Consider the following 18,115-nt stretch of genomic DNA (forward strand, 5'->3'; position numbering starts at 1 on the left):
GCTGGGAAATTGGCCAAGACCACCCAAGTAGCAAATGAGAGAAATGGAAATCTAACCTAGCTAGGCTGACTTCAGTGCGTGTAATCTTAACTACTATGCTATACTACCCACCCCCAGCAGACAAATGATTTGCACTTAATGATATCTAAGGGATCTTTCGGTTCTAACATTCTATGATTTGCTTTAATGAATCTATGATAAAGCGTTCGACTTAGGTCCAGAAATCTCAAATTGTAGAGAGCAAAATATAGAAGCTCAATAAAATCTCTTTACATGATGTGGAAGTTAGAATTCAGGTTTCTGAGGATCTTTCCCTATGTTGAACCCTTTAAGAAATGGAAATGTTTTTCTCCTCTGCCAGTCAATACCTAATATTTTTTCCTCAAATGAAGACAGATGGTACAGGCAATATCCAAAGACATTCCAGCAAGAATAAAAGAATAAATGTGCAATACAGTTGGCATGGTCTTTAAACACAATTGGACTCAACACAAATTTGATAAATGCAGATTTCTAGGGGGAAAAATTCTGTCTTTTAAAATGTCTAAATTTAGTGTAGATTAAATGTAAACTGTTTATAAGCTATTGATATTATAAGCTATTGATATTAGCCTTGGAAAGACATTATTGGTGGTTAATTAACTGTATTAAAGCCAAAAAAACTTCTTATAAATACAAGACCTATTTGTTCTTTATACAAAATACCCAGGGATCATAGTCAAAATATTCTCATTTGTTGTTTTAAATCAGGAGAGTTCCTTTCCTTTAAAAAGCAAAATTACCTACTTTTCTTTTTTCTTTTTAAAGAATACAGTTAACTCCATAATAGATATAATATAAAGAGTTGTTGGACAGGCCTTAGCCTTCATAAATAGTATAAAGCAATGGTCCCCAGCCTTTGTGGGACCAAAGACCAGTGCTCCTGTGAGAATCTAATGCCTGATGATCTGAGGTGGAGCTGAGGCGGTGATGCTAGCGCTGGGGAAAGGCTGCAAATACAGATAAAGCTTTGCTCGCTTGCCAGCCAGCTTTGCAGTCCAGTTGCTAACAGGCCACAGACTGGTACCCATTGTTGGCCCGGGGATTGGGGACCCCTGATATAAAGTACACTTCATCAAATAAGCATACTGACACTTTTGTGTTAATCTAAAAGACTAGAAGCTTGTGGAGTTAGAAATAATTTATTTAAAAAAAAAAAAAAGTATGATAAAAACTCTCTCTTAAAGGCCCCAAGGAGGGGAAAAAAAAAATTTATTAGATCCAGAAATCCAAGCTGCCTTGATATAATAATGATTATATGTAGAATCTGATGGTTAGAGATGAAATCTGTTTGAGTCCAGCTTAAGGTTCTCATAACCAATCTGTAGGGGCTAAGTAGTAGTATCCCCAGAAACCAGAATAAAGCTCCATTTTGAATGAGTTTAATAAACCAGATAGACAAGTGTATCACCAATATCTGCCTGTAGCCCATTTTCAGTAAGATAAATTTTCTTGCTCATGAGGTCCACGTGGAAAACAGCATGTTCAGAAATGGGCGTCTTCTCAGAGTGCTCTTTTCCTAGGACAGGGATTCGTCGAGGCCCCAGCAGCGGATCATCAAATCTCATCAGTTTCACTTTGGAAAGATCTACACAAAAGAGATTATCAACATGAACATTTAATTACAGTCACTGACTCAAACCCATGCCTGAATCTGATCAATTTGCATTGTAAACACATTAGTTGTTACAGCTAAAAAATATTTTCATTCCGTTATTAAATAGAACCCAATCTCAGAAAGAAAGCTAAATCTAACAAATCTTCACCCTCTGTCAGCATTTGCCCAGATCAAAGACTGTGAGAGATTGTGTATTACACATACTCTGGAATACGAACCAAAGGGGAGGACTGAGTGTAATTTTGGTCTCTCAGATCACTTTTTCCATGTTTCAAATAACCATTCTTCAGACTATCAAAGAAGTCTAAAACTTCTTTCTCTTTCTTGTCTTGCTTCCTGGAATATATTAGAACAGCAAAAACTGTAGCCTTTCTTTTTTTTTTTTGGAAGATACTTTTGGAAAAAAGAATTACTCTCTAATAAATAGCATTACCAGTTTCTTGTTTTGCTCAAAGGATGAAAGTGTTTGTATTAACAAGCTGATGAGAGACAAGGAGAGAAAAGGAAAGGCAGGGGAAAAGGGTACAGATTTCAGAATTTTAAGCTTTTGGATAAGTTCCTACCCTCCCCTGCTTGAGATTTTCCTGATCTGCTCTTGTGCAAGCTGATAAAATGGCTCCTGGCAAAGAAAGCACTTGTCCCTCAAACAAATTTATGATCCAACAATCCTGCCAACAACCGAGCCTGAAAGAAATTTATTTATTTCAGCAATTCTGAGACTTCCCAACATCAAATGGTTTTTTTTCATATGGTGGAAAAACACCATAAATGACTACAAATGCTGATTCTGGGTTTACAGCTCAATCTAAGTGTTACGTGGCTAGTTATGCTTATCTTGATCTACAGAAATAGAAGATATGTTCCAAGTTACTTCCCACCCCTTTCTAAAGCAGATCGCTGGGTGGTCCCTGAGTTACACTCCCTTATGTTGCGTTGAGAGTATGAAGCTTAGCAAGAGAAGGATAAGAGATAAAAGGAGACACTAAAGCAGCTGGCAGCTATGCCGAGAGTACAAGTTATCCAGGCATTCTATTTTCCTTGGGAAGCAAAGACTGAAGGACTGCAAGTTTAGAGTAGGGATCTTGGGGCTTACAGAGCAATTACCTATGACTACCATGAACGCGAACCCTGCCAGAGTCTTTGGAGAGTCTTTGCAGAGGCCATATAATCTATTCCCAGATATAACACAAGCCCTAAAAATTAAAACAGGAAAGGAGCAGATACAGCCTGCATGACAGCCACGGTCTTACTTTGGAGGAAGAATATAATTCCATTTTAACAGCTATTACAATCCAACATGCACATCAGTGACACCAAATTATTTTGTTATGGAAGCAGTGACAAGTCCTGCCAGCAGATTTTACGCACAAGGCCTTTTACTGCATCTCTCTCTCTCTTTTTCCCTCATTCCCTCCCTCCCTCTCCCCACTCTTCGCCACCACTCCGCCCCGCAAAACAGACCTCCCTCATCATTCCAAGCAATTCTGAATCAAACTATTTCAAAGAAGCCTTAATACTCAATCAGGATTCTAAGTGACAAAACACATTTGCTTTGATGGTTCACCATGTAGTTCATTACTGCCAATAAATCTTGGAGCTTTCTTAGCGGTTTTACTGTCTCTTCTTATCCCAGACCTCTCTTATCATTAAAGATGTTGAAATTTGAGTCTGCAACTACACAAGATTTAAGGCACTTAGAGATGAGAGTGATTGAAGGTCCCTAGGGATTGATAATGTGAAATGGAGCCTTTCACCTCCAAGTTATTAGTTCATATGTGGCATGGGTTGTGAGTGATTTAAAGTCATTATCATCAAATAGTTGCTCAGTGGTTTTTGTGGAGTAAAATGATAGTTTTAGCCTAGTTCCTCCTGGACCTAGATCATAATCACCCTCAATACAATTGGCACTAATTGGACCACTTGCTGGCTATTGCAGCAGACAGACCGAAAAATATGTTATTAAATTTCACTCCCTTCCTATCTCATTTACTCAGCCCCCTTAGATATCAAAGAATCCTGAGGGCTTCTGGAAAGTCTCATGGTTACAGCTATTCTGTACATACTTGGAAGAATATCAATTTCGAACTCCCCTAACATTTCTATCTATGCTCTAAAATTCACAGCAGCTACTAACACCAAAACTTAGCGCACTTTATGATAATATTATTCACAGCTAGTATGACAAAGGATGTAAAAATTATGCCAGAAGCTCAGTGAGAAAAGACAAGATACAGAAAACACATTTCAGTGCAGTCTGAAGAACCCAGTGAGTGCTATATCTCAGTAAATTTAAAAGGGAGGCAGGTTTAACATTATATGACATAATTTTCGATACAGGAATACATTCCCTCATGTGCTACAACCTCACAATCATCCAATCCAGTGGGTCCACACATATATCTATTTTCTTTAAAAGCCACCATATTGTTCTTCATTGCTAAAAGTTCTTCTTATTATAAAAATCTTCTTGGGACTGGATATATGCAATATAAAATAGTCAAATGAAAAGCCACAAAATGGCTTCCTATATGTTCATATTTCAAATTTTTCAAGTTCTACTTTTTTGTGGCCTATAAGTTCTAAGGATGACACTATCAGTCTGCAGTAACTGGTTTACTGAGGGAACATAATTAATGCCTGTAACAACACAGATGAATCTTGCAGACATTTTGACATAAGCCAGACACAAAATAACAAATGTGTATGGTTCCACTTATATAAGGTACCTAGAATCGTCAACTACATAAAGGCAGAAAGTAGAACAGTGGCTACCAGGGACTAGAGGGAGGTAGGATTGTGGGGAGTTATTATTTAATGCGTACAGGGTCTCAGTTTGGCATGATGAAGTTCTAGAGATGGAGAGTGTGATGGCTGCACAACCATGTGAATGTATTTCACATCACTGAACTGTTCACTTAAAAATTACTAAAACGGTCAATTTTATGTTCTGTATATTTTACCATAATTTCTAAAATGTCTACAAACAATAAAATCCCTAGCGCAGATATACTACTGATGCACAGCGAAACAAGGGCCAGTTTCCCTCCCACTAGCACGCCCTCCCTTCCCCCTCGCAGGTGTCATTTTCAAGACCCCATTCAAACAATATTTTCTCCAAAATTCATCCCTGATCACCACAGCTAGAAATAACCTCACCCTCTTCCGTGCTGTTGGTTTTATCTACACCTCTCTTACTGCACTCAGCAGTTTCTTCTGAGATTATGATTATGTATGCCAATAGCTTACTTAGCCCCCTATTTCTTCACCAGACACAGCCTCCTAATGAACAGTAATATGTGGGTCTCTCGATGAGTCTCTACACATACACACTTATCTCTATGTACACTACACGATAGTCTCTCAAGAAATGGCCACAGACGGTAGACAAATGACTTCGAGAACAAAAAAATACAGGGTAAAATGAATTCCAAAGGGCTATTTTAAGTCTTCTATGTTACTGGGATAGTGTTGCCCTGAATATAGTTCCATAAATTAGGTCACTGTCTGGGATTTGTAAATCTTTCCAGAAAAATTGTACTCTGCTGGGATGTGGCCCAATCGACTCTTGATAGCCATCAAGAAGAGGAGAGATAAGACAAAATAGGGAATCTCAACATTAATTTGTCTTCATAATTGGGAAGAAAAATACAGACACATAATAACTCCCTTTGCACTATGTTTAGCCTAAGACCTGGCTGAGTAATGAGAAAAAAAGCTAAAAACTATTATATTAAATCTAATCACAGAAAATCTAGACTTAACCTTAATAAGAAATTAAGATTATTTACATATTTTACCTGGAGGCATACTGTTTACATGAAAAAATATGAGTTTGGAGTCGAACAGACCTGAATTTGAATTCCAGCTCCAAGATTTACTAACTGAATGAACTCTGCAAATTATTTAGCCTTTCTGACCTCCATTCTCTGTGAAGGGGAATAATAATACCCTCTACACGTTATACTGTCACAAAAGGATTAAATGGCTAATACATGGCGCACACAATGACATTCACTCTGTTTCTCTTCCTTCCCTAAGAACAGACCCAGTTGGGCAGGTTAGTTTGCAATATTAAGGGTATGTGTTCCTTAATTCTGAAAACCTCTGAGAGACAGAAATTGTTTGTTACAATATTAAGGATAGACAGAGTCTTGTAAAAATGTCCAATCCAGTGTCCTCATTTTACTAAAAGAGAGATCAGTTGAGAGATTAAATGACATGGCCACATCAACAAGCTTATCTAGTCACTACGTCCCAAAGAGAATATAGGTTTCCCAATTGTGGGTTCAATAGTCTTTCCACATTACACAACTGCCCTTAAGCAAGTCAGTTACTTTTCTTTCTCCCCTCTGCTTAGAACTCATCAAATCCACAAGCTACTGCCAAATGTGCATTTCAGGAAAACTATTTACCTTTGAGTCCTCGGTCCATTTTCATTAAACGCCTGATTATGGCATCACAGTTATCTCCTTGCTTGATTTCAATTTTGGTTGAGAAGTGGCCATTGGATGGCTGGGGATTCACTAGGGAAACTAACACACCAGGCTAGGAAAATAAAGAGAAAGTAATTGTTATAGGAAGTCAAATCTGAATGCTGTTGAGGGAGGAGGAATCTCTGCTACATTTTTTAAAATAAATTTTTTAATTTTTCTATTATAGTTGGCATATAATATTATATTAGTTTCAGGTGTACAACGCGGTAATTGATGTTTATATAATTTATGGAGTGATCACCCTGATAATTCTAGTACCCATCTGACACCATACATAGTTATTACAATATTATTGACTATGCTGTATTTTACATACCCATGACTATTTTCTAACTACCAATTTGTACTTCTTAATCACTTCCTCTTTTTTAATGTCCAATGAAAGACAGATTTAATTCTGGTATTCTAAAATCATGACAAAGGAATACTCAAATATAAAAGATGTATAATGCATACAACCAAATGCTTAGATAAAAATCACTATGACTACATATATCAATACTGTTGATGGATAATAACAATAATTTTATTTTCTATTCTACAACTACCTTCATTCATTGAATTTCTACTATGTATAAGGCATTGTACAAAGCACTTTAAAGACATTATTCCTGAATCTAGAAAACTATTTCTGTAAGACTCCTTTTCACAGATGAAAACTGAGAAACAGAAAGATTAACAAAGTAGGCCAAGGTCCTATAACCAGTAAAAGACAGAGCCAGGATTAAACCAGCTCTATGCCATAATACCACCCGCATTATATAGTCAAAGATCCTGCTCATTATTTTAAGTGAAAAAAAAGGCAACTGAGTCTTGTGAAAGATTTAAATACATAATAGCTTCATGGAATGCTTGAAAGCAGCTTAAATAAACATATCTGTATAGGGAACACTATTTCAAGTACCTTATTTCCATGGTCCAAATGGCTGCACTTTTAAAAGTCACCATATGTTAACGTAATAAGGGTATTTGTTACATGGTAACATCCAGGAAGACTCCATGATCATGATTACCTCATTCTTTCAATAGGATTTTTATTTGCTAGTTTTCAATTAAATGTGGCAAAAGTGACAGGATATAACTAAGTCCTTTGCTCATCAAGAAAATAGTGCATTTTATGGACTCTCAAAATTGCAGTCCACTGGACTTTGCAAAATGCTACCATTCTGAATGGATTCTTTGAGAATAAAAACATAGAATCTCCCAAAACTCCAAAACCTATTTATCTGGACCAATAATGGCCAAAAGTAAGGAATAAAAAGGAATTATTCCGGCATAACTTAAGATAATGCATCAAGCTAATTTAGGCCAGAAACCAAAAATCCTAAATAACATTATTAACCAAGATGCACCTGAAGAATGAAAGTGCCTTTTCGCTGTTTAAAAAGTCTTACATTTCAATTTCCACTGTATTTCTAAATAAAAACCAAGTTTTGAAAATCACATTTTTATTTTTTAAACCTACAAACAACATCTGATGTCATAAAACCCATAAATGACATCTGAAGCTATCCGTTACAGTAGAGAAAGGAACAGTGAGTATTGCATCAACCAGATAATTAGAAAACCTCAAATCCAGCCCCATCTCTAACTATGTGGCCTGGACCAAACCAATCACTTACTCTTCTGGACCTCAGTTCTTTCTATCTTTAAAATGATGGGTTTAGATGTAATGATAGCTAAGGTCTCTTTAGCTCTAAAACACAATGATTCAGTGAGATTCTTTCAACTTACTTCTGTTCTGAAAACAGTAAGTGGTTTCCCAGGACAGCAGTCTTCCCTGACTTTATCTTCTGCTTCAGAGGCAAACTTGACTTCTATGTGTTCTAGCTAAACAGAGGGGAAAAAAATGGTAGTCATTAGTATCACTTAATATAATTGAAATTAATCATCACCTCATTTCACCAAAGGCTCTCCACTTAACATGAAATGGTCTGTACAATTTTATTATTTCCCGTATAAACATTAAATGAAATCTGTAATCAATTAACACTGATCTTAAATGTTGCACAGTATTATTATCTATATAGTCATGTTTACCATTTTCTATAATAGAATCTGGCATCTATCTGCTGTATAAGAGAAAATGAAAAATCAGCATAAAAGGTTTCCACTTAAGTTAGAAAATTTAGCATTCAAGAACAAAAGGCTTCCACCTAAATAGAAAAAAACTCAGAAATGTAACATATTGCATATGCCTGAATATAAGATGACCCTAAATATAAGTGTCTCCATTGTTCCAAAGATCCAAGGTTTTGACCTCCATGAATATATAAGAATATTTAGAAATATCTTTAAAATAGATGTCTACTATTAATTTAATTAACTCATAATTATATGGCAGAAAATGCTTATTTAGAAACTATCTTCCATTCTAATATTTCATGAAATCATTTCATTCAAACTCTAAACCTGCATTTTTCTTTTTTTTACTTCAATGTCTTCATTATCACTAGAACCACTTTGAGTCTTCTAACAATTTTCTAGAGCAAATTATCTTTCTTTCTGCCTAAGCTGTCTGAGAGACAGCATTTTTATAATCTGTATATAAAGTTGTGACTGGGGCGGGAAGGTGGGACTGGAAGAATATGTGAAAGCTATTGGTAATGTTTAGTTCTTCGGTTGGGTAGTAGATTCATGGATGTTCATTAAGTTAGTTTAAAAAAAAAAAAAAAAATGGGACCAGCCATGAACAAAGGATTCTAATTAATCCAATTCTGTGAATCTAATTCATAAGGAAAAGGGTAGGGTGTGAAAGAAGCAATCAGAGCATCCCATAATCTAAGAGATTTTGAAAGTATTTCAATATAAGTCTCCTCATTATTTTTAAAGCTAATTTGGGGGGGGAATCCAGGTGTATATACCTAGTATTTTACATGAAGAATAACTGGTAAGTAAAATAAGGTGAAAGATCATTTTTTTCTTCCTGAAATTTCTATAACCACCCATTCTCTTTCCCTCCAAAATAATTTTTGACTGATATATTTGGCAAAGATAAAGTTTATTAAAAGGTTTATTGTAAAACAAAATAGCTGGATTATGTTTGCTACAGTTAACTAGTTATTATAATTCCCAGCCCCTCTTACCTCTAGGGAATTGGTCAGGTAGACTATATTCTCCATAAGCACCGCCTGCTCATCAAATTCTAATTGCAAATCCAGAACACGAGGTCCCACCTTCTCCAGATTTTCCTAACAGCCAAAAAGGTTTTGAGAAACAAAATCACATTCTGAATATGTTGAAAAGAATATATTTCCTCCAAAGCAATCATTCTTCTCTCAACTGATAAAATCTTCAAATTTGAACAGTTAAAGGGAAAGCTTTAGACTTATGGTTTCCCTTATCTATGTTTGCTTGTTAATGAAATCACTAGCTCACAGTAATTATCATTTAAAGTATGATAAGATTAAGGCAGCAATGAAAAGACTGGAAGGACAAGGTTTCCAGATTCATAAAATAAATGATTTTATCATTGTTTATTTAGACTAACTTAATGTGCAAACCCAAAAAATTTGCTTTGACAAGGAATCAAATAAATGTAAGAAAATATCCGTTCAGTTAACCCCCTCAAAAAAAGTTTTTTCCAAGATACCAAATCTTTAAAGGTATAATCAAAGAATAGTGAATTAATAATAATCAAACAATTCCCAAAGATGTTCCTATAAATTTTTAAATAAAAATTTAAAAAGTCATACTATATGGATACTAAAATATTCCTATGGCATATAAAAAACAATTTTTCTTAATTTCTTTGAACATGAAATAAAATAATTGCCATGCAAAATGTAACCTTCGGGATCCAAGTTCATATGCACAGACACAGCTACCTGCCTGGGCCACGCTGCACTGACATGAAAATGACCCGCCATGATTCCTATACCACTGTTTTCATTTACGGTCCAAGTTTTCTCATAAAAAAAAAAAAAAATGCTAAAAGCCATTTTCTTATTCTCAGATTTATTAAACTCTTTTCAAAGTTTCGAACCACTAATATGCCTGGCAAATCACCAATATTACTGAAAAAAAATATATTACTACTCAAATAGTCTAACGCTGGTTTTTCAAAAAGCCAACTCTTGAATCTAATATTGTATAACTACTTTCCAAATCAGTTTCTCTGGATTCTGTTAATGCATGTCATCAACATTTATTGTCTTTGCAACCAATAATGAGATATTTTGTTGAATCTGTATGGTGAGAATGAATCTGGCATTCTAACCAATGGTACTAGCTGAGCAGGGAACCAGTGAATTCAGAGCATACTAGCAGACATAGTATAACTTGACTAAGATATGTTAACCCAGGATTCTAAATTATTTCTGAAACTTCAAACACCATAAGGCTCAGATGGTTGACTATGGTCTAAGAGAATTAAAAGACTTTCCCAAGAATATAATGTACTCCAATGTAGGACAAGCTAAGAGTTTTGGTCTCCATTAGGCAGGCATCTGTAGCCTGAAATATTCGAGAATTAATCTAAAGTACAAGAATAACCACTATGTGCCTAGCAGGATGGAAGACATCGATTTACATTTAAAAAAAAATTACTGAGCCTACTTCTTGACAGGTAATATTTGGTTAACTGTATTACTTCATTCACTCCTCACAGCACTCTTAAAAGGTAGGTTTATTAATTTCCTCATTTTATAGGTGAAAAACCTTGTTGCTCAAAGAATTTAAGTGATTTGTCTAAGGCCTCAAAACTAGTCAGTAACAGGCAAACAGGATTGGGGCCAAGATTTACCAGACCCCAGAGCCTGAGATTTCAAGCAACATACAGCTTTCTTTCTGTTTCTTTGTCAAGAAATCCAATAGATAAGTTATGTATATGAAGAAAATTAAGAGTTTAACCCAATGATTCTTAAGGGAGGGAGGTGTAATGATTTTGCCCCCAGGAGACATATAGCAATATCTGAAGACGTTTCTGGTTGTCACAACATGAAGGGGGCTGAAGGGGAGGTCCTACTGGCATCTGACAGGTAGAAGCCAAGGACACTGCTAAACATCCTCTAGTGCATAGGACAACCCCTCACAACAAAGAACTCTCTGGCCCAAAATATCAACAGAGCCAATGTCTATAAGCAATGTGTATTCCTGTTAAGCTAAACCTATGCAAATGCAGAATCTTGGTTCCACTAATAGGATGGAGTAAAAATATCCTAAAGTTAGCCAAAAGAATATGCTTCCTCCCCAAAGTGAAAAGGGAAGGTAGAACAGGAAGAGAATCATTTAGTGCAGCAATTCTAAATCGGTTTTTCTTCCACAATACAAATTTTCAAATACTCAGCAATTCCACAGGTAAACCCCAAATCTGATCGTTCATTTCTCACAACCACTGCTTGAAAAGTGCTACTTTGGCAGATTTCTTGGGGAATTCGTACCCAAAGTTTTCCCCCTTCCTTCTACTGTCCTACCTAACCATTACTCATGTGGGCAGTGACACAAGGTCCACAGCTTACCTTAATCATGGCAACAAACGGCATCGCTTTCTTCATGTATTTCTTCAATTCTGGCAAACTGCCTAGTTCACTGGCAATGACTTTGTTATCAGGCAATTTTCCATTATTATTCTAAAAAAATAAAAGTGAGAGAAGATGTGGAGAAAAATACTTTAAAGATGATGCAGGATAGATACACCTGTAGGAAGTTGGCCAGACATACAATGGAGGCCTCTACCCATCTGCTAGAGAACTGCAGAAGAGTGTGCAGCCCCTGTGCCGTGAGGAAGCGAAAGGGGAATGAATAATACAGAAGGGAGTTTCCTCCTCCCTCTAAATTCAGAGAATATATGACTTCGGAGAGAAAAGCGGTATCACACAAAACCTTAACTTTTCCTTACAATAATGGCACCTCTAGGATTGTAACATCAGGTCTTATCTGATGAGAAAACGAAACGGTCTTATAAAGATCTTTTTTGTCTTCAAACCCCTACAAGCATTTCATTAGTTACATCGAAATGAAAAACTACACAGGGATCATACAAGATTTATACAATGTCTGCTTTTGAACGCTGTTATAAATTGTTACCACAAATGTGAAAGAAGGACTCTCTAGCTATCAATCTGTTAAAAACAGTATCATTTCTATCAAAAACAAATGCCTATACTCTATATCACTGATATGCGTTAAGTCCCAAATGTGTTGCCTGAATGTACATTCATTTCTGCAAACATCATCTGTCCCCTTTAATAGAGTGAGAAATAAAGCAAGCAGCCTTTTCAGAGTTTTGGGTGACTTATTTTCTCCTTATTATAGATGCACAGCATCAAAGCCAAGGGTTGGGAATGAGTCTAAATGAAAAGTAACGTAAGATTTCCCATAATCCATTTAGTTTTAATTCTAACCTTTACTGAGGTACATGGGGAAAAATTTTTTTCTCTACTTGTCAATGTGCTGCTTTGAAATACAGATGAAAGAGAAGAGGGCAGGCAACACTCCTTTTCCCTGTATGTCACAAAAAAGGTTCTGTATTCAACATAACATTCTTCTTGATTACAAACTAACATTCTTTTAGTTCTTTTGGATGAAAACAAAAGTTGGAAAGGAAGGTAATGATTCCAAACAATAGCAAAAGATGATGTTATTTTGAAACTATGTAATAAGTAGTCAATGAATACTAAGTAAAACTATAACCTCTAAAAAGAACACTGGTGATGCATCTATTTTTTAATACCTGGGACACTACATACTATACTTGGTTTTTCTATTGCTTGAAAATGCTAGTATGAATATGCAATTCACAGACACAGTTTTATTTTTCCACCTACCAAAGTAGCTTCTCTTTTACCCATCATAAGTTAAAATCTGCAAGCAGATTCTAAAGTTTACCTTCTTTTTCTATCACACACCAAGGAAGAAGCAGTTCTCCACAAAAACAGGTTCATGAGGCAAAAAAAACAAACACACTTGCTCTTCTCTTTCCATCAAATCTTGCAAATGTACAAGTTCTTCTGAGTATTCCTTAATTAACTATGAAAATTATTGAGGCGAAATTCTAATAAAGGTATATAAAATCAAAACTAAGGATTTTTCCTTTGTATTATCACTTTAGGCTTTGGCTATAATCTGTTTTGTCTCTCTCTCTTTCTTAAGTGCACCTTAACAGTTTGTGTCTACCAATAACTATTCTCAATAACCTAAGCAAAAATTCCATAACATGTACTTTATTTCCATATTTTGAATGTGAAAGGAAAAAGGTAAGTGAATTTTTAATTTTTCTCTTTAGAAACACCTAGAACTAAGTTAAATAGCGAGTTTCCTTTAAATAGAACTATCATATTTAATAACTATTTACCCGACAGAGCCAAAAACATCAGACTCCATTTCTATGGGTAATTAGTAAACTGAACACTTTCTTATAAATTACTCAAGAGCCAACCTTCAATTTTTTCAAACATAATTAGGTTAAGGCTTCATGAAGCTCAAGTGCTCAGGTCACAACATATCCAAACAGCCAACTCAGTCCTTTTGCTTCATAATTTTAATCACACGTATGAAAAAGTCCCACACCCTTTAATTATATACAACTAGATTCGGTGTAGTTTTGTACGAAAGTTTCAAAAATGATGAAAAAGCAGTAACTTTACCCTTGGCATCCATTTAAGAGCCACTGAGGATAACAAAAGAAGCCCTAAGCCTTGAGGCAGTTAAACAAAGCTGCCCATCTTCCCTCCTCCAGACACTGCCAATGCTCTAAAAACCAAAACACCAAAAGCAGGACACAACGCTGGGGGAAGAAGTCTGCTGAGAACATCACCTCAATGTGGTCACGTAGCACTGACAGGGTGGTATGCTGCCAAGGTGGGTAGTTCTTTGCCACATAAATGGTGCAGTGTGAAGGCTTCTGAGGTAGCTCCTTTGAGGTCTCAGTCTTCTACAGGGGAGAAGAAACGGAAAAGACATTTAGTCACTTTCATATATACCAAAAATGAAAAGAACCTTCCAGTGTATACCACTACCGCCTTTAACACTAAAAATATACACAGTATATACACAATATAGAACTGCATTAGCAGTGAAGATAGCCCTACACATCTTAACAAAAATGTCTGAATTTTTATTACTGTTAAATGTTATTTGATGAATAACTTTTCAAGAATGACCTTTGTTTAAAAAAAAAAAAAAATGACTTCACCTTCCCTTTGGCTGGCATCATATAGTTCTTTAGTCGCAGTCTAAGGTCATGTGCTACTTCCATGAGGTACTGTGAGGAACGTATCAAGGTTTCATCCACAGGACCCACGACGGGCCATGAAGCATTCATAATTGAGTCAGGCTTTTAAAGAAAAAAAGAAAAAACTCAGGGAATTAGATGACAAAACTAGTTTATGATTCTTGATTACAGTTTCATACCAAGGCTAACATCTGCAATTGTGTGTTCCAAGTTCAAACTCTGACTACACACAGCACACTTCCATAGCCCCTGATCTAATGTTCCCTAGAATTCAAGCTGTGAAGTCTGACTCTACATTCTTAATTAGCATCCATTTGTACAAGCATATTAATACCCACACACATATGCTCACTTTCAAAGAAAATTATGTAATGCTAATTTGCCTAAATTTAATCATTATATAAATTATGCACATTCTCAGTTTTTATCCTATTAATACATCCAGTATTGCAAGTATGGCTATCTGGTATATACATCACGAGCACATTTTTGTATTGTTCATGTGTTGCAAAATACAAAAGAGTCTATCTAATAAGGTTGGAAAGGAGTTCTTAAACCAGCCAATCTGTTTATCTGCAAGCCGGGGAGAAATAACTGAATTTATCTTCACAGTAAGAATGCTAATACAATATCCTTGAATATGCAGCCCTATATATCCCAGGAATTTTATATAAAACAAGAATATTTATGCAAATATGCACTTCAATCTTTGTTTATAAACAGTCCATAACATTTATATTTTTCAATATTTTTACCTTTTTAACAAACACTTGGAAAAACAATTGGTCATACATGTATTCAAATGTATATCTGAACATATTTAAATGCATTATAACATTTCCCAACAGGAATTAAGAGATAAACAATATGCACAGTCACGTTTTAAAAATACATACACTGTGTATACATAAAGGCATATCTATAATATATCTGTCTAAACAGGAGGTAGCTTCGGTTTAACCTGTTGCAGTAATTATGATGATGAATCCAACATTATTCTTGAAATACTAATTTTCAGTCTTTTTCTCTTCAGTAACAACATTACCACATTTATTTAATGAGACCAAAATCAAAAACGCCCACAACATCTTAAATGCATAAAGATACCTTTCCCAGGAGTGTCCAGATGTGCTCACACAAATGTGGACAGAATGGAGCCAAGAGAAGTGTCTGAACTTCAATAAACCGGAACACAAGGTCTCTGTGCATCCCTTCTACGGCCAATTCACGGTACTTATCTTTTGCAGCCTATAAAATTTGAAATTATTTACCAATTCTCTCCCCGTACTTCTTTAAAATAAAAGTAAAAAAAAAATCAGTGTCTCTGTTTTAATGCATTTTTAAGTTTTTAGTCTTTTAAAATCCCATGATGAATTTTTGTGGTTTTAACGATTTACAAGTAAATGTGTATCAAACCTCGTTCAAAGGATACTGCAGTTCTGAGTCTCAAAAAAAATTAAGAAACATTTTGTAAGACATAAAAGTCGAACAATTTAAACTAATACTAAGGGCAAAATGCTCTGAGCAGTATATAGGAAAGATATTAAGTACCAAAAAAGGCTATAAACATGATATGTCAGTGTGCTCAGCACTTACCATTTAACCACATCTATGGAAACCAAGTTACATAAATCCCAATACGATATTTTACAAAACTGATTGAGTAAACCTATTTTTACTTTAAGCACTTTAACTGCTAAACTTGAGGAAACACTGACACCTTGTGGAAAACCTCAGAAAATGTTTTCAAATAACAAGTTACGATTATGCCTTTATTTTTTTTTTACCAACTTAAAAATGTTTTCCTGGAACGTATGACTAATTTTTAGATATAATCTATTAATATGTACAACTTAACCAGACACAGAATTACTTATATTAAGTAAATATAAAAGGAAAAGTACCAAAGGAAACTATTTACAATCACAATTTATTGAAGAATTTAAAACTTTCTGGGCAAGATGTTTAGTCTCCACTTCTGATGTTATTATGGTATAGGAGGATGGGAAAGGGGCAAAAATACATCATATTCGCTCTGATGTTATTTTATAACTACTAAAAGAATTAATAATAGCCTACCTGAAACTCAAAAAATCCTGTTTTCAAAGCTTCTTTAAACATCATCTTTTCATAGTTTTGATCTGTTTTTATAATTCCTGCATTCATTTCACTATTAAAGAGGAAAAAAAGGTTACTGAATTTAAAGGCAAGTAGAGATAGGTATAAAAATCTGCTCCAAGTCCTAATTTACAGTCAAATGAGAACAATGCCTGAAATATTCAAAACTGCTCAACCAGAAAACCATCTCTGTGTTCCTTAAAACTGCCTACTGCAGCCTCCCTATTGTCCATCCACTTTTAAGTACATATTGTCACCTGACACTGCTTAGAGTTCCTGTTTATGATAACATTATTAACCATGTGTTTATTTCAAAATTCTTTGACGGAAACTTCGTTATGAAGCCCAAATGCAATATGAAAATAGCTTACCTAAAGTTATAGTCAGGTTTAATAGTTACATTTAAAACAACTGACATTGAATATTTAAGAAAAATGTTCTCATGCTACCTCGGGCCCTTCATAAAATGGCCTAATCTGGCCTCCATATACTGTACTTTAAATAAATACTATACTCTTTCCATGGCTTTCTCCTCTCCGTGCAAAAATCCTGTTTATTTTTCAAGAAACTCAGAATTCACACCATCTGAATTCCGTCAATCCCTATTATTACACTTAAAACTGGTGGGATAAGTGTTTTTCTCTCCTGCTAGACAACTGGAGAATCAGGTCTCATCCATCTTTCTCAGACCAGTGCTAAGTATGGTTCCTGATACGTAGAATTAATAAATGTCTTTTGAAGGGGGCAGAAAATGATAATTCTTCATTTCTTTTAATCTACCTTTCCTTGAACCATTCTGCCCTACTTTAATGCAAAACAGCACAATAAAATGGTTATGAGAATGGGCTTTGGAGAAATATAGAAACACATTCATATCCCAAATTCGAAATTGCTAGCTTTGAGGCATTTAATGAAATACTTAATTTTTCCAAGCCTCAACTTTTTAAAGTACAAAACAGAGCTAAAAATATCTTTATCTTATAAGGTTGTCATGTGGCGAAAATCAGACAATGGATTCAAAGTACTTAGCATAGCATCTGGCACAAGTAAGTTTTCAATGAATAGTAGCTATTATCATCAGCTAATTTCTTTTAGGGGATAAACAAAGAAAACTTTAAAATGTACCAGGACTATGCAACTCTAAAGTACAAAGTGGTTGGGGTCCTTAGATTACCTGGCAAAAACTCTATCATTGAAGGTGCTGGCAGGACCTCTTCTTAGGCTGTCCCAGTTGGCTACCATTTCTTTCGCCCACTCCACCCAGGTGTACAGACGGAGAATACCTGCATCTGCCATGGTTTCCACAAAGTTAGCATCTTCAACAGTGTCACCAGCATCAGCCAGAGCCAAGCGCATTCCTAGAAGAAGAAGAGAAAAAACAACTGATAATTTAAAAACGTGGTTACCGAATATCAACTATGTGTCCAGTTGGGTACATCACCAAGTCTATACATAAATTAAGAATTAACAAATGTTTTAAAGAACATGGGTCAACAGCAAAAACAAAAGTCACCAAAAGTAGTATCCCTAACGATGTTGTTAAAATATTTGAACCATCTGTATTGATTTGCATACACTTAACATCAATATGTGTTTATTATCAGGCATGCCAAGTTAATGAGATAAAGTGATCTTTAATGAGGCAAAGGAAAAAAATGATAAACTGGGGATAGA

The 18,115-nt window shown here is 35.2% G+C and overlaps 1 protein-coding gene across 1 annotated transcript in view; it reads right to left on the reverse strand.

Annotated features, from left to right (window-relative positions):
* Positions 1 to 182: 182 nt before the first annotated feature.
* The window catches only part of LARS1 (leucyl-tRNA synthetase 1), a 48,875-nt gene continuing 30,942 nt past the window's right edge, over positions 183 to 18,115 (reverse strand). Inside the window, exons 23-32 of the mRNA XM_039836452.1 lie at positions 17,616 to 17,799; positions 16,403 to 16,493; positions 15,431 to 15,571; positions 14,285 to 14,425; positions 13,907 to 14,023; positions 11,610 to 11,720; positions 9,237 to 9,341; positions 7,885 to 7,980; positions 6,070 to 6,202; positions 183 to 1,627 (exon numbers count right to left, since the gene is read on the reverse strand). Of these exons, the coding sequence (XP_039692386.1) occupies positions 1,422 to 1,627; positions 6,070 to 6,202; positions 7,885 to 7,980; positions 9,237 to 9,341; positions 11,610 to 11,720; positions 13,907 to 14,023; positions 14,285 to 14,425; positions 15,431 to 15,571; positions 16,403 to 16,493; positions 17,616 to 17,799 (1,325 nt within the window). The 3' untranslated portion in view covers positions 183 to 1,421. The remainder of the gene's footprint in view (positions 1,628 to 6,069; positions 6,203 to 7,884; positions 7,981 to 9,236; positions 9,342 to 11,609; positions 11,721 to 13,906; positions 14,024 to 14,284; positions 14,426 to 15,430; positions 15,572 to 16,402; positions 16,494 to 17,615; positions 17,800 to 18,115) is intronic.

The sequence above is a fragment of the Pteropus medius genome, unplaced genomic scaffold, assembly GCF_902729225.1.
Source record: "Pteropus medius unplaced genomic scaffold, Ma_sr-lr_union100, whole genome shotgun sequence".
Taxonomy (NCBI): Eukaryota; Metazoa; Chordata; class Mammalia; order Chiroptera; family Pteropodidae; genus Pteropus; species Pteropus medius.